This window comes from Malus sylvestris, chromosome 10 (genome assembly GCF_916048215.2).
Source record: "Malus sylvestris chromosome 10, drMalSylv7.2, whole genome shotgun sequence".
NCBI lineage: Eukaryota > Viridiplantae > Streptophyta > Magnoliopsida > Rosales > Rosaceae > Malus > Malus sylvestris.
The window spans coordinates 18595178-18619867 of NC_062269.1; the positions used below are offsets into that span (position 1 = coordinate 18595178).

The 24690-nt window shown below is 36.9% G+C and overlaps 1 protein-coding gene and 2 long non-coding RNA genes across 3 annotated transcripts; all 3 read right to left on the minus strand.

Moving 5' to 3' along the window:
• Nucleotides 1–1442: 1442 nt before the first annotated feature.
• LOC126584283 (glycine-rich cell wall structural protein 2-like) lies at nt 1443–1913 on the minus strand. Its single transcript, XM_050248721.1, has 2 exons — nt 1674–1913; nt 1443–1547 (listed from the first exon to the last, which is right to left on the minus strand). The coding sequence occupies exons 1-2, from the start codon at nt 1911–1913 to the stop codon at nt 1443–1445; spliced, it is 345 nt and encodes a 114-aa protein (XP_050104678.1).
• A 3605-nt stretch (nt 1914–5518) lies between these two features.
• LOC126584824 (uncharacterized) lies at nt 5519–7965 on the minus strand. Its single transcript, XR_007610128.1, has 4 exons — nt 7771–7965; nt 7567–7688; nt 6747–6805; nt 5519–5884 (listed from the first exon to the last, which is right to left on the minus strand). It is a non-coding gene; the product is annotated as an uncharacterized LOC126584824 (long non-coding RNA).
• A 4372-nt stretch (nt 7966–12337) lies between these two features.
• On the minus strand, nt 12338–14423 carry LOC126584825 (uncharacterized). Its single transcript, XR_007610129.1, has 3 exons — nt 14272–14423; nt 13452–13510; nt 12338–12591 (listed from the first exon to the last, which is right to left on the minus strand). It is a non-coding gene; the product is annotated as an uncharacterized LOC126584825 (long non-coding RNA).
• Nucleotides 14424–24690: the final 10267 nt, after the last annotated feature.

Here is a 24690-nt window from a genome sequence, read left to right on the forward strand (position 1 = left end):
ATGAGGAATCTCGGCAGGACCCGGAAACGAATCCGGCTCGGTTAAGGACTAGGTTCACAGTCCTAGTGAAAGTAGGACTGGTCGAGTTGGTGCTGATCAGGAGAAGAAGACCTAGTCCGAGTAGGTTTTTAACTCGACCTTGGGGGGAGCCGTTGCTATAAATAGAAGAGGCTGCACATCATTCAAACCCCTGCAAATCAATACAAAACTGCCCTGCGAAAACTCAACAACTTGAGATTTTTTCTTTCTTTTTCGCTGACACATCTTCCGTTGGCATCAACAGCACTGTGAAAGCAACCGGTGATATCTTAAGTCGGCATAGATAACTCTGTCATCGTAGAATCAGCCGGTCTCGCAGCATCTTCCGTTGGCATCAACAGCACTACGGCGAGGACGGTTGATTACCTATCCAAGTCTCGGTCGAGAAGGATTTTTGAATCCTTATTGGTCGAGGTCATCTCATCAGCCTTCTCGACAAAGTGAGGTGTTACAGTTATTACATTCGGCACATTGAGAGCCGAATTTGATATTGAACTTCGTAAGAATAGTAACCTTGTCTTCAGGTTCGAGAGCCCAAGAGACCAAGACATGTTCATTTATCGGCTGCAATCGCAAGACGCAGAAGTCAGCCGCGCACCCAACGCAACATCAACAAAATTTACTCCTCGGCCGAGCTCGGTCGACGAGTTGGCACGCCCCGCATTTACCGAAGGACGTAGTTAGCTTATAGATTACTAGGCCTGCGCGCCACGTAGGCTTGGTAGTTTTTAGGACCAACAAACCTACACACAAAAAACTCAATACTTATTACAACCTAATTAATATTCGAAAAATACAATTAAATGGCAAGGGCTATAGTTAATTTCTTTTTATCTTAGATAAGATTTTGTTCCAAAAGTAATATTTTCAAGGATTAGAATAGAATTTTCCGTTTGGAAATAAAAGGCTATGCATTACAAATATCATTATCTTGTTCACGTGTCTTAGATTTCGTTTGGTATTGTTTTTTTTTCCTTTTCTATTAACTGCCACTTGAATTTAAAGTTAAGCACTAAAAAGTGTTTGGTAAATATAAATGATCCTGCTTATTTTAAAAGGGGTTTTAACGAAAAGCCCGCGGTACTGTTCACTTTAACGAAAAACCATATTTTTACACTAAAAAGTCAATCCTAGTACTATTCACTTTACCTTTTATTTTGTCTTTATTGTTAAAACTCAAAGTTTTCAAGCCCTTTCATTAGTTTTCCTTATTTTAAAAGTAATGGCCTCTAGAGAGCAACTTATAAAATTAAGCAACTAGCAGGTCGCTTTCATTAAAAGCAAAGTTATGCTTTTAATATTTTTAATTCCTTAATACCTTTATTAGTTTTTATGTTTGTCCTTCTATACATACTTTTTTCCTTTGGGAACAAAATGACCACCACCACCTACCATTAAAACCACTACCTTATACCACCACCGCCATTATCACCATTAAAATCATCACCATCAGCACCACCATAACCACACTCACCATAACCACTACCACAACCACTACCACAACCACACTTCACTCACCACAACCACACTCACCAGAACCACTACCACAACCACTACCACAACCACTACCACCGCCCCTACCACCATCGTTCCATCTGCACTCCAACCACCACAACCCATTATTACCACAATACCCCACCACTACCGCTTCCATTACCACTACTGCTCCCACCATCAATGTTGACACCATTTGCAACTAGAACCATTAATCTTACACCACCATTATTATCATCACAACTGCCACCGCCAACAATGCCACTACCATCACCGTTGCCGCTGTCACCATTGTTACCTCTACACGCCAACCACCACACCCTATTGTTGGCACTGTAACATACCCCACCATTGATGCTGCCATCACCACCATTGCCCATGTCGCTGCTATCATCACCAATACTTCTACTACAATGTCCATTCTTGTCAATAGATACAATTATATCACTTTTACATTAAAATTTACCAAACCCTTTTACACAGTTTTTTTTACTCACTACACTTTTAAAATTTCAATTTATTAAATGCTCAACTGCTTTATTTTACAATTGATTGTTCCACTACAAGACCTTAAAAAAAATTAAAATGGAATGAAATCAATTTTTTTTAGTGAAAGAAATTTCATTACAAATAATAATTAAACAAAAAACATAAACATGGCTCTTAGAACAACTCAAGTGACTACATATGTTATAAGAACATCACAACCGTACAATTACAAACACATAAGAAACATAATACGATTCTTCAATCATGGAGAATCCTTAGTCCGAAACCGTGACCATGACCACAACCACAAAAACTTTCCCCGTTAAAGCGAGAGATCAACCAAAACCACAAACTGAAGGTTCTTCTCAACAGAGCAAAAGAGTGAATAAAACTAAAAATAAAGAGAAAAAAAGAAAGAGATCAAGAAGGATCAACATCAAAGGCAGAAGTCGGCAGTTAGGAATTTTTTTTCTCTAGCGGCAAAAGGAATGAGATCAATTTTATAGACTTTTCTTGATTTTGTGTGTGTATCTCTACTATTAGAAAGCCATAAGTCAATTTTGGTGTCTCAAGGCTTCACCAAAAATAATTGGACAACAATGCCCTTGAAACAAAAAAGAATGCATTAACTGAAAAGATATATAGAAATTTTTTACCAAGGGTAGTTTTGTAAGAAAAAGTAATAATTAAAAGAGATTAAACAGAAGGAAAATAAGAAAAGAAATTAAACGAGCGTAAAGGAAACATGATCGCGAAGGACTCCAAATAAACTGTTGCAATGGAGAAGATAAAAAATAACTCCCAAGAACTCACAAGTGTACATTGAGTATTCCACAAATCCAGAGGTGGGAAGAAGCTTCGTCCCTGCTACTTCGAATGATTTGGGTAAATTTTAAAAATTATCAGCGGGATTTGTTTCTTTCCCTTAGTGCTGTTTCTTCCCACTTATGAAGTTCAATCGATAAAACCATTCGTTGGTTATAATTATGGATACCTTCAAGAGAGAAATAATTATAGTTTTATTCTCTCCGTTTGCACTATGGACATTATTAATTGTTTATCAGCACGTTATTGCTTCAACAATTAGAATTCTCTTTAAAATCTTTACCTCCTTGTCAAATGTTGGTGTTTAGTTTGTGAGAAATATGATGGTTTACTTAAAGAAGTTAATATATGTTTAGATTTATCTACATTTTGATTGAAGTAGGGACATCATAGTTCATGGCTTCACAACTGTACGAGGAGGCAAATTACGATAGTCGCAGAGTGTTTGAAAAATAGATGTGAGGGAGCAAATGAGTTTGGGATTCAAAGAACAACTACAATTGGTGGATGTGTTTTACTTATCGTACAAAGCTTTCAGAGAGGTAAGTAGAGCCAATTAATTCTGACTATTACTTCTGATATAAAGTCATAGAATAAATAAAATGATATATGTTGTTTGTAGTCACAAAAGTAAATCGCGCTTAGCATACTGTGATAAAAGAAAGTCCTCTCACATGAGGGAAAGCGCAGGCAAAAAGCCGAAACCCCACCTTTGAGAGCTACCGTCCCTTGAATGGATGAATTATGGGTAAACGATGTCTTTGTTTTTTACTAATTTAGCTAGAGGATTCAACCGGGTATGCTCTTTATGTTTGTCTTACTTTGTTTATCAAAGTTTTGCTTTCATTTGGATTAGTACGTTTCTTGCTAAATTTTAGCTCTATTTTAATTTTTTTATTAATCAAATTTGTTGAACTATGAATTCATGTTATAATATGGGAATCATAGCAAAGCTTTTCCGAATAATTTTTTTTTAATGAATTGAAAAGGATAATACCGTAAAAAAGATGCTATAAGTATCTTGACATGCTATTACAGGTTTTCTTTTTGGCAAGTTCGTGTTTCTCATTCGTATTCATGGTTTCATTAAGATTGTTTTTCCTCTCTATTTTATATCTCCATCATAAGGTTGACTTCATTTTTATGTTTTTTAATCGGTTTAATTGTTGAAGTTTAATTTTCCTTTGACATTCATTCTCTGTGCAACAAGTTGGGTTCCTTTGGCAAAATTAAGCATAACACCTGGACATCCAGAGAAAAAGTTGTCTTGGCATACAATAAGGTTCTCATTTTTAGCTAACATTTCTATCTTGTTATTTTTAGTTTACTGCTGATACGATTTTCCTTTACTTTTTTAGGAATGCAAGAAATAATTTTATTTTATTTTCTTAGTTTGATTTGATATGTTGATGTATGTTGGGTGACCAATTCGGACTTCAAGTTTGTAATCTCATTGTGATCTTTCTTCTTATAGAGGGTTAGTTTTCTCTATGTATATCGAGGTTGTCTTTTTGTGCAGTTTATTTATTGAGTTTGATGACAATTTAAATGGTGTATTCACATATGAATTTGTCTGCTATCATTTGGGCATAAAGTTCCACTTTTTTGTGGCATTTGTGATATAGGAGATCAATCAGGAACATCATATTTAGCTTCATTTCGTTTATGAGTGTTTCTCTTAGGTTGAGAGGCTTACAGTATCTTATTTTAATTTTAGCAATGCAAAATTTTCTACAATTTGTTAACTAAAAAAGTTAAAATGAATGAATGTCTTTTGACTGGTATAAATGTACAAATTAAAATTAAACATTATACATTGCACATAGCGCGCTGTAATTATAAGAATGTCTTTATGTATGAACAAATGTTAAAAATAAATAAATAAATAACTACACGCCGCTCGTATCGCGACGTGATGTACAAAAAGACCTCTCGCATGCACATGAGGCCATCTCCAACCGAAGGGTCCAGAGGGCCAGAGGGCCGAAAATAGCCCTAAAACCGTCTCCAACCGAGGGCTAGGCCAGAGGGCTCGGGAATCTGGGAGGGCCCCACGGGATCGGAGAGGGCTGGAGGGCTGGCTGCTTTCGGCCAGCCAGCCAGCCCCGGGCTGGCTATTTTTTTTTTTAATGTTTCTCATTTCTGTCGGTTATAACCGACAGAAATAATATAATATACATTATTTCTGTCGGTTATAACCGACAGAAATAACAATTTGAATTTAAACTTCCAATGGCTAGCACCACTAGCCGTTGTAAACCCTTTTTTTTTTTATGAATTTAAACCTTTTTTTTTCCTTTTTTTTTTCTGTAACTTCCTATAACTTCTATTTTACAAAATTTGTTTCAATTTTTTTTAATTCTATTTTTTTCCTATAACTTATATTTTACAAAATTTGGTTCATATTTTTTTCATATAACTTCTATTTTACAAAATTTGTTTCATATTTTTTTTAAATTCCATTTTTTTCCTATAACTTCTATTTCACAAAATTTGTTTCATATTTTTTTTAAATTCTATTTTTTTCCTATAACTTCCTAAGCCATTATACAACATTAAATTAAATTAAGTAACATGAAACAACATTAAACAATATGAAACAACATTAAATAACATTAACCAACATAAAAATTATACAACACTAACCAACATGATTTTTAAATAAAATTAAGCTGTAGCTTTTAAATAATAAATTATGTTTGGCCCTATGGCCCTTTAGCCCTCGGTTGGAGACGGTTTTTTGTGACAGGGCTAAAACGAGCCCTTTGGCCCTCTGGCCCTCGGTTGGAGACGGAGGCAAATATGGCCCTATACTGTTCATTAAAATATTAATATCTTGGGGAATCTTTGACACACCCCGTCCCGAAGGAGGGCATGCTGGCCGTCACATGAGAGTGACGTAACCATTTACACAGTTCGGAAGCTTTTAAAATACAATTATTAAAATGGAAACCCTCGAGGGTGAGTCCTACTTTTGTGAATTCTGTCAGAATACCGTTGGATTCCTCGTGGCCACCAAAACTCTGCTATCAAGAACCTGGAGGGGCGAAAAACAAAATTGATTGGGTCAGTAAAACCAAGCTTTTCAAAAACATTTCGCCAAAAATAATTTTAACCCCTCACTGTAAAACCTGTATACTTTTCCCAGAAAATAGTATAATAACATAATACTTTTCATAAATCTCGAATCATCAATTTTTCTTTAAAACCCGAAAGTATGCCATGTTTTAATTTCGAAAACAAAATAAATGATGCATCAATGTAACAGGTGAAAAGTTGAATTAACCGGAGACCCTGCAGTTGGTCCTGTACGGTTAATTCCATAGCTCAACATCCAATCCAACCGGAGTCACCTCGATGACCTGTACGGCACTACACTGCAGATAAGTCGGAACTACCAGAAGTAGTCTGTACGACATGGATGGTGTAATAATACGCTCTAGTGCTTCTCTCATCAATCATCTGTGCACATAATCTAAGGTCACCCACTAGTCGGAATCACATCTAGTAATCTATACGACTAGCATGTCGGAACTCTCACTTGGTCTGTACGACATCCACCTACTTGGATCCAAGACGAGCGTGCGGTGTGGTGAATAATATAAGCACTAACACCATGATTGCAGGTTATGAGTTATCCACAATATACACATCAACAATGCACATGAATAATATAAAACTCACCTGATACTTACCTGTGCGTCCACAGCACCAATTCACATATATATATGCATCATACATCAATTCATGCTTTTCATATACTTCTATGCATGACATTTCAAATCATACTTTTCATATAAATCTATCCATGGCATTTTAAATCATACTTTCATTTAAATTCAATTTCTGGGAAAACTCAATAGTATATAGGTAATACGAAAACAAAACTGCCCACTCACCTGGAGTTCGCCCTACAACTCCCTAGCATAACACATCAAGGCGTCATGACGATCGTCGCCTAGAACAATAATCAAATCCAACCTCAGAAATCATATCGATAGAATATAACTTATATAAAACACATCACTACGCAGTTCGATTCGAAAGATCTGCAACTCAGATTTTAAATCCATAACTTCCAGAGGTCCACAATATATCTCTAGGACAACATCCTGAAATTTCATTACCATCCAACGGTCGGATCTCCGTCAATTTCCAAAACTAAGTGACGGTTAACATTTTATTTTATGAACTTACAACTCCAATTCCGGAAGATCCGTAACTCGGATTCCCAATCTGTAAGTTCCTATAATCCTCAAATATTACGTATTACAACGTATCAAAGTTTGGTGACGATCCAACGGTCGGATCGTCAATTCACATTTTCACCTAAATGCGAAAACTATAAAACGTTATTTAAAGCATCTAACCAATAATCGTAATAACTTTCTCATACGGTGCTCAATTTGGGTATATGAATATACCACAGTGATCTACTCGACGTCACGGACGTCGACAAATTTTTAAAATAATTTTTTACTGTAGCACGCGCCCCCACGCGCCAAGGAAGGCACGGGTCCACGCGCGCCCACGCGCACCTTCTTCCTCGCGAGTTCGCCGGACTGGTTTTTCCGGTGGCCGGAAAACTGGGGAATTTTCAAATGCTTCGTTCTCCTTCGTTTCTCAACCATTTTCTTCGTATAATATATCAATTTAAAGCCCTCAACATGTAGAAGCACAATATACTACTTTTAAGCTTCAAAAGCAACTAAATCTCACCGGAAAAATCCAAGCAAAACCGGCCAAACTTAACCCTCGTGATCCCGACGTCCAATTCCTTCCAACGAAGCACTCCGAGCTTCCTTGGGACCTCACTAAGCTCACTATGAGCTTGGATTGTCCTAAAAATTAACCAACAAAAAGTTCATGAATAGTGCCAAACTCGGACCTCGAGTTTTCAACGTGAAAACGAAGGATTCTTACCTGAAAATGGTGTCTTTGAGTTCGTAGAGTCTTCACGAGCACAATGGTGCCCTTGGCACCTTCGATCCGTGAAGTTTCAGGGTTTTGTGGTGAGGTCCGTACAATATTAGAGGGAGAGAGTGAGAAACTGAGAGAGCAGCGAGGGAGGAGAGAGAGAGAAGGCACGGGGGATGGAGGGTTATCCGTGTGTGGGTGTGGTCAATCCAAACCATCCAATTCCAATTCTTTAATCCCTAACCACACAAAATATAAATCCATTTTAAATCATATCCAAACTTTATAAAACTTTAGGAATGTACTTAGACTAATAATATGCCACACATACGTACCTTAATACCCGCTAAGGGTAAATTCGTCTTTTCACGTTCTCGATGAATAAAATCCCGGGACGGGCTGTGACAATCTTCCCCCCTTATAGAATTTCGTCCCCGAAATTCATACAACCTACCAATCCACTTAATACTGATAAAATAACCTCGGATATATCTCTCTCATCCGATCTTCAGTCTCCCAATTAGCTTCTTCCACGGAGTGGTTCCTCCACAATACTTTTACCGAGCTCACTGTCTTATTCCTTAGAACATTGTCTTTCCAATCCAATATAATGACTGGTTCCTCATCATACGTCAAATTCGGATTAATTTCCAAAGGTTGAGAAGGAATTACATGCGAAGGATCAAAAACATAATATCGAAGCATCGAGACATGAAACACATCATGCACTTGCGACAACTCTATAAGCAACTTCACCAACTTTTCTGGTGATCACATAAAGTCCGCAGTCTCTAGGACTTAATTTATCTTTCTTTCCATTTCGAACCACACATTTCCAAGGTGATAGTCTCAAAAATATCAAATCATTAACCCTGTACACTCGATTAGTAATATGCCGGTCAACTAAGCTCTTTTGTCTTTCTTGGGTTGCTCATAGGTTAGACTTAAGTACTTGAATATTTTAAGTAGTCTCGTCCACTATCTCAAGGCCTTAAAAATTGACTTTTTGTGGTTAAACCTTTGTTCACCAAAATACTCGGAAACAAACTGAAAGGACCAACATACCCAAGAAATTTAACCGATCCGTAAGTCTAAATCTTTTTTTTTTTTTCATAAGATAGATAAATAACTGTTGCACTTCTGGAAAGGTGACTGCTCTTTCATTGAAAATATTGCACTGATTTAGTAACCCAATCACTTATCACATTTCATCATAACCATCTCTTGAACGAGAACTTGCACACATAATCTATATTAATATTTTCTCATTTCCACTATGGAATGGGAAGTGGCTACATCAATCCAAAATACTTCCCTTTTCATACCTGACCAATAGTAAAATGGTCGAATGGTATAATACATCTTAGTACCTCCAAGATGCCTTACATAAGCTAAGCGGTACGCTAATTCCAAACTTGCTTCCTTTAATTCCATATCATTAGGTACATATGTCCCGTTCCCTTGCAAAAACATGCCATCCGATTTTCATACTCTAAGATCTTTCTTTTCCCCTTTTGCCTCAGTTAATTCGAGAATTTCTTCGTCAATTTCCTAGGCATCAAGTAAACAATCAACTAAAATCGGCCTAACTTAAAAATTAGCCAATAAAACTTCTTCTTACTTTTTACCTTAAGCTTCACTCCAGTGTTCTTAAATCCGCAAGAAAGGGAAACACACAAACATACAAAGCATCAATTCTTACTAGAGGCTTCCTACCAAGTGCATCAGTTGCAACCATTTCACGATCACCCTGATCGTGCAATCATAGTTATTTAGTAACTCAATCCACCTTCGTTGCCTAAGATTAGGATACCTCAGAGTAAGCAGACATTGGAGACTCATTTGATTCATAAAAATCTTACACTTTTCACTATAAAAGTAATGTCTCCAAAACTTCCAAGTAAAGATGATAGCTATTAACTTCAAATTGTGAGTAGAGTAATTCCTTTCATGAAATTTCAATTGCTGTGAAGCATAGGCAATCTCTCTACCTTACTGCATTAACACCCATCCAAAACCAATCAAAGAAGCATAACTAAAGACCTCATAATTACTGCTATCTTCTGGGAGTGCTAAAATACGCGTATGAGTGAGGAAATACTTCAACTGTTGAAACCTTTGCGCACAATTATCCTCCCACTCCAACATAACCTCTGTTCTCGTCAATCTCGTCAATGGCAAAGCAATGACTGAGAAATCTTTCACGAACCGTCCCTAATAGCCTGCCAAACTAAGAAAACTTCGAATCTCAATCACAGTTCGTGGCTGTTCCACATTCTCAATTTCCGCTACCTTTTAAGAATTCACTTGGATACCTTTAGCAAATATAACTTATCTCAACAATGCTTCTTGATTCATCCCACATTGGCATTCGTTAAACTTGGCATACAATCGATGTTCCCTCAAACTTTGTAACACTGACTTAAAATATCTAATATGCTATGCTCTAGGCTTAGAGTATACCAAAATACCGTTAATGAAAACAATAACGACCTGTCAAGGCATTCCTAGAATACTTTATCCATCAAACTCATAAAAACAGGAAAATTCGTCAATCCGAATAACATCACTAAAATTCACAATGACCATAACGAGCCTCGAAAACAATCTTAGGAACATCATCACTCATAATCTTCAATTGGTAATGATCAGACCTCAAGTCAATCTTTGAAAATACATAGGTACCTCTGAACCGATCAAATAAGTCATCAATAAGCAACAATGGATAATGGTTCTCAATCGTTACCCGATTCAATTGCCTATAATCAAGGCATAACCTTAATGTCCATTATCTTCCTCACAAATAAACTGGTGTTCTCCCAACGTGATGTACTTTGAATAAAACCTTTATCAACTAATTCATGTAACCGAATTTCCAATTCTCTTAACTCATCATAAACCAATCTCTAGCATAAAATTGGTACCTGGATACAAATCAACATTAAACTCTATATCTCCGCCCGACGGCAATCCAGGTAATTCCTCAGGGAAAACATCGAGAAAATGTCTAACCACTTTTACATTTTCCAAAATACTAGAAGCACATCATTTAGCACCACACGAGCTAAGTATCCTTGGCAGCCTTTCGATAACAATCTCTTTGCTCTCACAGCATAAATGATGGCCTAACTCAATCCACTTTGCTCAATCACAAAGGTAACCTTTGATAATCCATATTGGCAAGATTATAACCTAACCAATCTGTGCTTAAAATCACATCGAAATCCACAATGTCTAACAGGATAAGATTCACTGGCATAACTACTTCTTCCACCATCACTGGACACCCTGAAGGTGTAATATTATCATCTTGTTCTTCATTAGAAATACATAAATACGCCTCGATCGTGCTCCAACATTACTCTCTTTGGCAACATCGTCCATAATAAGAAATATATCAGCCGGAGTCAACTAGAATGACCTGTACGGCTTACTCCTCAATTTTCCAAATAATATGTTCGCCGGATCCACCTCTTGTGGCCTGTACGGCTGGACTTATAACTCATCAAATATCCCTGTACTCACGGCCCATCTGACCAAACTATTAAGTCCATAAACCTGCTGGATCGATATTGTGGTGTCAGGGAAGACTGCTGGGTAATAACTGATTCTAGGGACCATTCATAACTCTATGTCCCATCCGTCCACATGAACACATTCACTGATCCCCACATTTTCCAAAGTGTCTAATATTGTATCTATGGCACAAAGGTACATTTTCCTTACTCAAGTCACGTTGTCTTTAAGATCTGGGATCACCAGTAAATCTATCACTTCGCCTCTGACCAGTGGCATTAAACCTAAGTTGGAAGAATTAGTTCTAACTTCACTTCTTTTGAAGCTTTGAGTCTTTCGATGTCCTTGATATGACGATTCTTTAAACTTATCGTCTTTCCTCTAATCACCATTCTTTTCTTATTCTTCTTTACTCACGCTAATCATGTTCTCAGAGTCCTCAACCCTCAACAACATCTCGAAAACTCTTGATAAACAGTACAATAGATAGTGGTCGCCAAAGAACGTCACTTCTTCTTATTATCCATCCTAAAACAACATAACACTTCAACCAACTTAGCAACAATATCCAAATGGAAACGAGGCAAGTCTAAAAACTTTCTATAATACTCATTTGCCGTCATCTTCCTTGTTTCACCTTTGCAAACTCTTGCTTACTACCATCATAATATACCGGAGGAATAAATCTTTTCTTTAACAATTCCTTAAATAATTCTCAATCAGCTGTTTCCTCCGGTGACAACGAATAATACTCCTGTTTCCACCAGGATACAAATTCATAACCCATAACCAGGTAGTCGTCTCGACCCACCTGTCAGAAGGAAGATTCTTTTGACTTGCATAACCCAAAACGTCTTTTCTAAGTGAGTAAGCCAACACTCTGCTCCCTCAGGTTCATAATTTCCATAAAGTGATTCAAATTCAACTTATAACCAGTCTCAAAGGGTTTCTTAGATAATAGACTGGATTATATTAGCGATAGTTTCCCCCCCTAAGCTACTATATCCGGGAAACTAAACTCATCCCAACCACGTGGCTTGCTACGAGGCGGTAAAGTTCTGACAGAAGACACTAGGAAATTCTAAAGATGTCCAAGATTGAAACCTAGGCTCTGATACCAACTGACACACCCCGTCCCGAAGGAGGGCATGCTGGCCGTCACATGAGAGTGACGTAACCATTTACACAGTTCGGAAGCTTTTAAAATACAATTATTAAAATGGAAACCCTCGAGGGTGAGTCCTACTTTTGTGAATTCTGTCAGAATACCGTTGGATTCCTCGTGGCCACCAAAACTCTGCTATCAAGAACCTGGAGGGGCGAAAAACAAAATTGAGTGGGTCAGTAAAACCAAGCTTTTCAAAAACATTTCGCCAAAAATAATTTTAACCCCTCACTGTAAAACCTGTATACTTTTCCCAGAAAATAGTATAATAACATAATATTTTTCATAAATCTCGAATCATCAATTTTTCTTTAAAACCCGAAAGTATGCCATGTTTTAATTTCGAAAACAAAATAAATGATGCATCAATGTAACAGGTGAAAAGTTGAATTAACCGGAGACCCTGCAGTTGGTCCTGTACGGTTAATTCCATAGCTCAACATCCAATCCAACCGGAGTCACCTCGATGACCTGTACGGCACTACACTGCAGATAAGTCGGAACTACCTGAAGTAGTCTGTACGACATGGATGGTGTAATAATACGCTCTAGTGCTTCTCTCATCAATCATCTGTGCACATAATCTAAGGTCACCCACTAGTCGGAATCACATCTAGTAATCTATACGACGCATGTCGGAACCCTCACTTGGTCTGTACGACATCCACCTACTTGGATCCAAGACGAGCGTGCGGTGTGGTGAATAATATAAGCACTAACACCATGATTGCAGGTTATGAGCTATCCACAATATACACATCAACAATGCACATGAATAATATAAAACTCACCTGATACTTACCTGTGCGTCCACAGCACCAATTCACATATATATATGCATCATACATCAATTCATGCTTTTCATATACTTCTATGCATGACATTTCAAATCATACTTTTCATATAAATCTATCCATGGCATTTTAAATCATACTTTCATTTAAATTCAATTTCTGGGAAAACTCAATAGTATATAGGTAATACGAAAACAAAACTGCCCACTCACCTGGAGTTCGCCCTACAACTCCCTAGCATAACACATCAAGGCGTCATGACGATCGTCGCCTAGAACAATAATCAAATCCAACCTCAGAAATCATATCGATAGAATATAACTTATATAAAACACATCACTACGCAGTTCGATCCGAAAGATCTGCAACTCAGATTTTAAATCCATAACTTCCAGAGGTCCACAATATATCTCTAGGACAACATCCTGAAATTTCATTACCATCCAACGGTCGGATCTCCGTCAATTTCCAAAACTAAGTGACGGTTAACATTTTATTTTATGAACTTACAACTCCAATTCCGGAAGATCCGTAACTCGGATTCCCAATCTGTAAGTTCCTATAATCCTCAAATATTACGTATTAAAACGTATCAAAGTTTGGTGACGATCCAACGGTCGGATCGTCAATTCACATTTTCACCTAAATGCGAAAACTATAAAACGTTATTTAAAGCATCTAACCAATAATCGTAATAACTTTCTCATACGGTGCTCAATTTGGGTATATGAATATACCACAGTGATCTACTCGACATCACGGACGTCGAAAAATTTTTAAAATAATTTTTTACTGTAGCACGCGCCCCCACGCGCCAAGGAAGGCACGGGTCCACGCGCGCCCACGCGCACCTTCTTCCTCGCGAGTTCGCCGGACTGGTTTTTCCGGTGGCCGGAAAACTGGGGAATTTTCAAATGCTTCGTTCTCCTTCGTTTCTCAACCATTTTCTTCGTATAATATATCAATTTAAAGCCCTCAACATGTAGAATCACAATATACTACTTTTAAGCTTCAAAAACAACTAAATCTCACCGGAAAAATCCAAGCAAAACCGGCCAAACTTAACCCTCGTGATCCCGACGTCCAATTCCTTCCAACGAAGCACTCCGAGCTTCCTTGGGACCTCACTAAGCTCACTATGAGCTTGGATTGTCCTAAAAATTAACCAACAAAAAGTTCATGAATAGTGCCAAACTCGGACCTCGAGTTTTCAACGTGAAAACGAAGGATTCTTACGTGAAAATGGTGTCTTTGAGTTCGTAGAGTCTTCACGAGCACAATGGTGCCCTTGGCACCTTCGATCCGTGAAGTTTCAGGGTTTTGTGGTGAGGTCCGTACAATGTTAGAGGGAGAGAGTGAGAAACTGAGAGAGCAGCGAGGGAGGAGAGAGAGAGAAGGCACGGGGGATGGAGGGTTATCCGTGTGTGGGTGTGGTCAATCCAAACCATCCAATTCCAATTCTTTAATCCCTAACCACACAAAATATAAATCCATTTTAAATCATATCCAAACTTTATAAAACTTTAGGAATGTACTTAGACTAATAATATGCCACACATACGTACCTTAATACCCGCTAAGGGTAAATTTGTCTTTTCACGTTCTCGATGAATAAAATCCCGGGACGGGCTGTGACAATCTTGGAGGGCCAGATGGCTAAAACGAGCCCTCTGGCCAGCCCTCGGTTAGAGATGGCCTGAGCGCATGCAGAAAACCTAGTATACTTTAGAGCTAAACAGGGAAATGGGGAAGAATTTGTTTCTCCCAAGATCACCTAATTTAGTGATATTTCTCACTTTTAATTTTTAGAGTGAAAGTTTTTCTCCGTGCCTAATAATGCTTAGGGTCTTCACCCTAAAACATTCTAGGGCTTCCTCCATTGATAAGAAAGAAAAAACATTTACAAGACCAAACGAGACACATTACATTTTGATTCAAACAAGTCTAAACAAAATCATAAGCTTAATGGATAATGTTATACCAAAAACACTTATAAATAAATTTATTAATTTATTGTATAGTGTTTTCTTTCTTCTTTTGATGAGATAGGAAAGATTTGAATATCGAACTTTCTTTAACATTGAGATGATAAATTCCATCCATTTCATCCAGAGCAAGTTAATTATTGTAGAAATTTTATTATTTTTTGACATTATTGTATTATACGCTTTCAACTTGTTACTGATTTACAATCTAACAACATAATATTTTAAAATTTACGATAGAAGAACAATTGTCATAATCTAGTCTTTCTTAGTTTAGTCGTTTATCTGATATTGTAGATTAGACTGCAGGTTGGTCCATTTCTTTCCTTTCCAGTTTCCACAACTCAACAAAGCTTAGGTGCTCAGGTGACGTCTCCTTCCCAGTTGGTTGAGCTCATTTTTTTAAGGTTATTTTTTAATTATTATTATTATGATTATTTTGAACTGGTTCAGAAGCGACAAACTGTATATAATATATTAACGTTGTTGTCCAGTGCATGCATGGTTATATGAGGAAGAGGATCTTCTCTCCTGAGCTCAGGATGGGGATCCTCCTGACCACGAAATTCGGACCATTCAAATTTAGTCCAACGGTTACAATTATTATAACTTTTAGAGGGATCCCCTGTTTGAAGCTGTTGGATTAAATTTAAACGTCTCGGATAACGTGGTAAGGAGGATCCCCATCCTGAGCTCAGGAGAGGATCCTCTTCCGTTATATAAAACTGTAAATTGTGAGACACAACATATATATATATATATATATGGAAGTGTCATGAAGAGGCATTATAAATTTCTATCTCCTTTTCCCCACTGCCATTTTGATATTCATTGCCAAAGGAATTGTGTTGCTTAATCATTAGATTGGTCCAGCATTATCTATGCTAGCTACAATGCTCCACAGGCTTGAGTGACAAGTTTGTATCATTCCACTTTTTTGGTGATTTGGTGATGGTATCAATTCATCAGTTTTCTTTCTTAAGGTTTAGGCTGTTCTTTTCAAATCTATAGTAATTTTGTATGTGTTTCTCTGGATTGACATTACTTTTACGACCCTATAAGTTAGTTATGACGTCAATTACACAGTATTTTACCTAACTCATTTGTGACAAGAGTTCAGCTCTAATCATTCTTACTTTTCCATCATTCTTACTTTTTGGAAAGAAAAAATAAAAAAGCACTTTGTCAAAAGTTCTATCTAATTCCTATGTTAGAGCACTGTGGGAAATAAATTCCACACGACTTTAAAATATAGTTTTGTGTCCCTAAAATAAGAAGAGACAAATGAGTAGTAATCACACTACTGTGACGTAAGCCAAAATTTTCCCTATGCCCAAGTTACACTTGTTGAATGAAAAAATATTGAGAATCAAAATTTGTATAGTTTAGGAACAGTTATCTATCAAGGGTTGAAGGTGAAGATCTTTTATATTGTTTGAAATTGAATACGATTACTGTGGAGACATAAATTAACCACATCAAATAAAGAATGACATGTGGAATATTGGCTCAATAAAACGATTTTATTCTTCACGTCGTGGACAAACCACACAAGACGTTAAGGGGCTAAGCATCTGCATGCCTCCCCACCATGTTTTGGGCCTTCGGGCTCATACATATTTCAAGGCATCCTTCGGGTCCATGATATCCCTACTCCTGCCATCGTGTCTTTTGATCGGATCATATTTATATATATTTTTACTTTAAATTCACTCGTCTTTTATTGGTTAGTTCCTTATATTTTTGAGCTATTTACGTTATTTTTGTGTTTATAGGATTTGTTATGCAAAGAAAATAAAAATGGCACAAATGAGTTTTTAATTATTATCTAGTTCTTAATTACTTGAATCTTGGCTAAATTCGTCTTTTTAAATTATTAATTGTCTGCTTCCCATCAATGAAAATCACATATTTGTTTCTTTAATGGATTAATTAATTTGTGTAATGTCACAGACTAAACAAAAAGTGAGGAGCTGCCTTTGCAGCTAGGAGGAAAACGTGAGCCTTGGCAGTGACAAAAAGATGGAAAGCTTGCATGGACAACACATGTGGAAATATGTTGGGGCAAAGCGTGAAGTGGAAGGCAGCAAGGCTGCCAAAAAGAAAACAGAAAAATAATAAAGGGAGTTGGTGGAGGCGGCAAGCTTGAAAAATAGAAGTGGATGGAGAAAGGAATACACTAAGGAGAAAACAGAAATTGAATAAAGAAAGAGAGGAGTGCGGGAGACAGAGAAGGGTGGGAAGGTCCAGAAACGAGGGGAAGAACGCTGCCCTTTGGCAGCGAGGTCAGAGGGGAGAGAGAGCAGAAAGCTGCCTTAGGCAGCACGCGGAGAAAGAGAGGGAAGGTGCAGGAAACAGAGGAAATTTAGGAGGATAGAGAGGTCACGGACCAGAAAGAAAAAGAAAAAAATATAGAAGAGGAGGGCAGCAAGGCTGCCAGAGAGGGAAAGAATAAAATAAAAAGCAGGAGAAGGCTGCTTGGAGAGACAGAGGGCGCGCAGAAATAGGCGGGAGAGAGAGGAGACAGGGACTGACAAGCACAGGAGGGCAGAGTGCAGAAAAATATAAAAGTGGACGGAGGGGAGAAGAACAGCTGCGGGAAGAGGAGAGGTCAGTGAGGAGCAGAGAGACGCACAGAAACACAGAGAGACTGAGGAGGACAGAGAACAGAGAGCAGCTCGCAGGGGTTCAAAGGCACGCAGGGGTTCAAAGGCGCAGACAGAAACACTCTTCTCTCTCGGTTAAATCTTTCCAAACTTATATTTTATTTCTGTTTTAATAATGTGTAACTAAATTTATTTTGGCTAGAGGTTAATTCAAAGCCATGAATATATTTGTAATATGAATTGATTACCTTCAGTTGTGATTTCTGAGTTGTGATTTAATTTGCTTAACTGCTTGATTTATAACTTATTTTTGTATGTCGATTAAGGATGCATACTTAATTTACATGCATGAATTTGATGCTAGAATATAAGTGAATTTCACCTAATCGTTATGAACTTATATTCACAAGTAGTGAAGGTTGCTAGTCACAATCACGTTAAGTAAATTATTGTCATAAGTTTCATGCAAATCATAGTAACGAGTGCCTCGTCAATGCTTATGTTTTTCATATAACTTAATGATTCTTGCTTGTATCTCTATTATGCAATTCATGTAGGGAACTTGTAGGGAATGTTTTGGGTTGTCGTATGCAATCATCCAACCCAACAACATTGTGGAAAAACTGAGGGTTAATTAGTGCAATTCACGGTTAATTTGGGGCGTTGAGATTTACAATTTATTGAAAGAACAACTGAAAATCAATTTAGGTTGCATATGTGTCATGTGTGGAGAAGAACCCTCTAGCTAGTCCGTCACCTATCCTTTCACCTTAATTTCATGTTTTTGTCAATTCTGTAATTTAATTAAGTTTAATTTACTTTTCATCAAAACCAAACCTCCCATTATTAAATTATATTATTTAGTTAGTTTTCATTATTGTTAGTCTTTTAATTCAATTTCCGTCCATTTCAGTTCCTAGTGTTTAATTTGATTGTTTTCATTATTTTGAGTCATCCTAAGTGTGTTTCGAGTTATTAGAGTTTTTAGCCTAGTTTTGTGTCCTTGAGTCTTGTTTAATATTTTTAAATTAATTTAGAATAGATTAGCAATCCCTCCTAATCCCCGGCCTAGAACGATACCCTACTTACATCTATACTACAATTGTCAAAAAGAGGGTTTAATTTGTGTGTCAAGTAAATTCTCGCATCATCTTTCTCGGCTTAAAGGGGCAAGGTTGACTTTTTGGAGTCTCCTTGTGTGTCCTGCGCTCCAACTTGGCCTGACAATTTTTTACCCAACCCATTAATCTGACATGAAACAACACAAAATAACAAGTTCCAGGTCAACCAATTAACGAGTTAGGTCGTTATCAGGTCACTCGTTAAGAACCCATTAACAAGTCAGGTTGTTATTGGATCACACATCCCATTAAGATAACGTGTATGACACATAAGTGACACAAACACGACCCGTTTACTAGGTCTAGACATTAGACATGACAATTTCTTGCACGACCTATTACCCAACACAAAATAATATGACCCCTTAACGAGTTGGTTCGTTATCGAATCACCTGTTAAGAACTCATTAAAATAACGTATTTGAAACGACATAATCTGTTAAGATAACGTGTATGAAACGAAAATGACATGAAAACGATAAATACGACCTATTTTCTAGGTCTAGCTTTGGCACATCAACCTGGCAAAGACCTGTTGGAAATGTGCCCTAAAACCAATCATGTGATGATGCTTTACGGACATTTCACATGTTAAACTAATCTAGTTTAATATAAAGGGCAAAGATTATTGTTTGAGCCGTCTCATATAAATGTTATATGCTTAAACGATAAAGTCCAAGGAATATGTGATTGGGAGAATGTAATCTAATGAAGTTAGATTCATGAGACCATTCTTTCGTAGACACATCCTAAATGTTCCTGATCATAGGATTGCCAATTGGGCATTGACAGTCCGTCAAGATCGGTACGTGCTATGTCGTCTCTCAGGGAGAGTGACTAGTCTCGAGTCATTGGTGTATGTGACATCAAGACAAGTACGTAGGTGCTCAGTAGAGAATGAGTTCACTGAACGTGATCAACGACAAGTTCTCATACTCATGTCACATGAGAACTCATGTTTGGGATAATGCAAATTAATCCTTTGACCTGAGGCATCACAGTTGTCTTGTGGTTAAGTCCTTGATCTTTGATTATGTCAAAGTCACCCCATCGGGGTGTCCACGGCATCGTTGGGGTTAAGCCACTTAGTCATGGAGGCAAGTGAATGCGCAACAAGGGATCTCTAACTTTCAAACCGTTTGAGGGAGAATACTCTATGATATGATTTAGAATCTCTGGCCAGAGTATGAATGAGATTTAGGAATGCGTTCCAATCACATTCAAAGTAATCATATATGCACAAGATTCACATTGGATAGTAGACATGAATAAACTATCAAACCAAACAATGTGGTCAAGAGTATTGTATTAGAGAAGGATCGTATTGCATTTGTAATCCTAAACTGAATAGGTTCTTAACCTCTTCTGATTAGCTTGGGTAACCATGACATACGGCTAGGTGTCACTCATGGTTTGTGGAAGCCCTAAAAGTGTATTATCACTAAAGGGAGAATTGAAAGTAAGTTTCAATTCATAATCGATTTGAAAGAGTTTTGATCGCCCACTGCCTCGCTAAAAGGAACCTAATGGATCGTACACCGTATAAGGTGGAGATGGATGAAACAAACTAAATGAGTAAGAATAATTGAATAGTTTAATTATTTATGGCAAGGATTAATTAATATGTTAATTAATCAAACGAATAAGTTCGTTAAAGACCTCGGGATAGGTTTTGGACCTTAAGGCCCAATGGGCTTCGAACGTCAAGCCCATTGACTTAAGTTGTATGACAACTTAATGAATAATGATTCACTAAGACCCAAAAGCCCAAACAACCCCCCATGGCCGGCCATATAGAGAAAGGGTAGTGAACTTGCTTTAATTACAAGTTTGCCACTCAAATGAATAAAGGTATAAATATGACGTTATAGCCTTTTATTCATTAAGGGTTTGTTTTGGGAAAATTGGTGAGAATTGTCTCTCCATTTCTCTCTAGAAAGGCCGGCCACCATGGAAGTTGTAGCTAGCCATCTATTCTTCCATGGTCACTCATTTATCATCCATGCTCTCCTTGGTGTAGATCCATCCAAATCCATGGATCTAAGATGCAAGGAATGAAGACCCTATCTCTTGGGTGATTAGCCTTTGTTTAAATACAAAGAGGAATCTACAAAGGTATATATTTCAACTCACTTTGTTTTGAGTTGTTTATTGGTTCACCAATCTACTAGGCTTTGAATTTCTTGGTTAATGTTTTGTTTTTAAGTGCATGCTAGCATGATTCCGCCTTTAATTGTTAATTGCATGCTATATGATGTTGCTTAAATGAACATGTTTTCACAAAATAATCCTTCAAGTGGTATCAGAGCCTAGGTCTAGTAGTTGGTGAATCCTTTTGGGTTTTGTGGTTCATAGTTTGTGATTTAAAAGTTGTAATTGTTACAAGCTTTATTCTTGCTTCTTTGAATGTAAATTTTGTTTGAAAGTTTGCCATCTCAAATGTTGTAGATGTAGTTCATATGAGCATGAATATTGGAGCTAAAATTTGGTGCCATGACTTTGGGGATTTTCGGCCAAATCCAAAGGGTGGATTTTTGGGTTCTTGTTTGACTTGTTAAAAGTGTTTTCAAGTGACTTTTGGAACCCCTATGTACCCTAGTTTGGTTAGATGTTATTTCCCTAAAGTTTGAATGGTTTTGGAATGTTTTTGGGTGGAAAAAGTTCATGGAAAAATTTTGGGTTTTTTCATGAATGTTCTTCATTGTTCTTGACATTTTTGCTAAGAACAAAAAGGTTTGTGTTTTGATTCAAAGTTTTGATTTATGTCATAAAGTTTATGTTTTATGCATTTTCAAATGTTTAAATGTTTTAGATATTTGTTTAAATGGCATTAGAAATAATGGTGGGTGTGAAAGGATTAAAACCCTTTCACACACACCACTTGTGCACTTGCATACTTTATGTCAAAACTTACAAATCAACACTCACATCACCCATTTCTTCTTCCAAAACCGGCCCTCCCTCAAGTGGGAGTACTTTTGGGGCTTTTATGCAATTACATAAAGTTTTGATACTTTTGTGTATTTGCACTTTGGCCCAAAAGTTTACGTTTTTACGTTAAGGTCCAAAAACGCTAAAGGACAAATTGTTTTGCTCCTTTAATGAAGTTTTTGCATTGATTAAATTTTGGGTTCTAGTGTAATTACATGAAGTAGTGGACTTTTGTGTCTTTACAAAGTGACCCCAAAAGTTTTGCAACATAGCCCAAAAGTTGAGGTTAATTGCTTTATGACCCAATAAGTTGTGGTTATTGCATGATGGCCCAAATTAAGTAGAGAACAAAATTGTTTTGTCTCTTTAAATGAGAATTGGATTTTCATTTTGTTTAGCTCCATTTAAATCAATTTTATGGATACAAAAACCAAATGAAAATGTTGCATTCAATTTAATTAGTTAATGTGTTAATTAATTAAAGGGTGATTATGAACCTAAGCCTAATATAATTGAGCTATGTGAAAGGCCGTTTCAAATTTGTTTGAACCATGGGAATGTGTAGATTAGATTTTGGTTGTAATTTGATTTGATCAAATGTTGTAAAAGGGCTTAAGCTCTTCTTTACTTTAAAGTAATTTGTTTTATGCAAATGTTGTAATGAGCATAAGCTCACCTTTACTTTGAAGTACTTCTTTCTTGCTTTATTTGATATGCATGAAAATGAAGTAGTTGGGTCCAACGCCCCTAAGACAACACGCCTTAATGTGATTAAACGCGTAACTAAAATCAATCACCATTCCTAGACCGAGATTCAACACAAGGCTCGTGTTGAATCTAAACAAAGGTTCATGATCATCCTAAGGCCCTAAGGCAACTATATAGTCCATCAAATGAATGCAAAGGTTATGTTAGTAGTATCATATACTCTTGCTTTAAAAACCGTTTTATAAGCATAGTGGGAGTATTATATACAACTAAATCAATCATATGGACCAATAGTTGTAATAGGACCAAAATTGTTTTAATAGAGATTAAAATTGAATATTTGTATGTGATGAGACCTAAAACCCTCAACCAAACGATTATTAAGTTGATAAGCGTGAGAGTGCTTTGAACACTCTTTCGTAGGCCTTCCACCGTGGTGGCTCCAATCGTTTATGACTTGTACACCGGCTTCACCCTATCATGGGGGAGTACAAAGTGCATGCTTATACTCAGGAGGAATCCATAAACATATGATGAGGTTAGTGTAGGCAACGAGGATGGCCGACATCGTATCATCGTGAGGCTATTCTTGAACCCCTTCACGAACTAAGCATGGTGGGAATGACTTAACTAAGTGCAATGGAGCCAACATCATATCATTGTGAGGTGACATTCTCTAGAGGCCAAATAAGATGGGTACTTGCATTAGTTGCAAATGAGTAAGCGTACTCTCTCATTATTATTAATGCTAGCCAACATCATATCATTGTGAGGTGGGCTTGGTAATAGTGAGTCTCCCATAACCTACTAAGAGTTTCTTCCAAAACTCTCGAATTCCAATGAGGGATATGGAATTTGCCAAAAATAGTGGGTGGTGCTATTTGATTTAAAGACCCGAATCAAATGGCTTAAAATCAATCAATTTATATTCGTTATGTATTTGTTTACCAATATATTTGCAAACGCTATCCAACACTTGACAAATAAAAACCGAATGCTTTAGTTTCCGGACTTGGTAACACAATCCCAAAGATTGTCTTAAATGGATTGTATATGTATCTAAGTAGTCTCATCCTCACAATCTTCCTAATGATAATGTATCATTGGAAGAACATGTTAGAAAAGTCTATCATGAAGAGGACAACACAAACAACCAATGCTTATTCCTTCGTTATATGAACAAAGGAACTTACGAATATTAGCATAAAGAAAAGGACACTTTTAGTGTTATTAGTTCTTCACTTACAAATCGTTGTATGAAGAAATAATGAGTTGCTTTGAACAACCCTTAGTCAATGCAAACACTTAGTGCTTGTTTCTTTGTTATATGAACAAAGAACTTGAGAAGAAAGCACAAAGGCATGGACACTTTACGTGCCATGATTCTTCACTTACAAATTGTTGTATGAAGAAATGAGAGTTGCCTTGTACAACTCTTGAAAGTTTGTAATTATGTTTAGAACATAATGGTTGGTTGACAAAAATAGTCCATTAACATGGACTTATGATGATTTTGAATCATTGAGTGTTGAAGTGATAAACCACTTAATGAGACGGAAACTAGGCAAGGACTTCACCTTTGTGTCCCTATCCTTATGGTTCACTAAGTTTATTGTAAACTATATAGTGAACAATAACCACATGCTCTCCAAAATGTTTGATGTGTATAACACAATTGAAATAAGTTTCAAGAGAGATAGTGGGAGTTTAGGGACCATGACTATTGTAGTCAAAGGAGAAGTCAAATGAAGAAGATTAAAATTAACTCCTAGGGAACAAACTTTCTTTATGAAAGGATGGACATTGGAAAGGGTATTTGCAAGAAATGTCTTGTAAGTGTCAAGAACACACATTTCGAAGGTGTTGTAAATTGTTCTTGAATAGTTCAAAACAGTTGGTTCTTCTACTTGAATGCTTGATTCCGTATTAGTAACTATGTTTTACAATCGTTGTAAAAGTGTGACTAATAAGAAGTAGAAGATTAATGAGAGAAGAGAAAGTACTTCACATTCGAAACGTGAATCAAATGTAGATCTCTGCGAAAGCAGATGGTACTTACTTCCTCATATGAACTACCAAAGAAATTGGAAAAACATAGAT

What these genes read in the sequence shown, in the direction of transcription:
- LOC126584283 (XM_050248721.1), bottom strand. Translation starts at nt 1,913, where the DNA reads ATGGGCAATGGTGGTGATGGCAGCATCAATGGTGGGGTATGTTACAGT. An exon ending in ATGGAAGCGGTAGTGGTGGG is followed by an intron (nt 1,548 to 1,673) that starts GTATTGTGGTAA and finishes TGGTGAGTGAAG; the next exon opens with TGTGGTTGTGGTAGTGGTTG.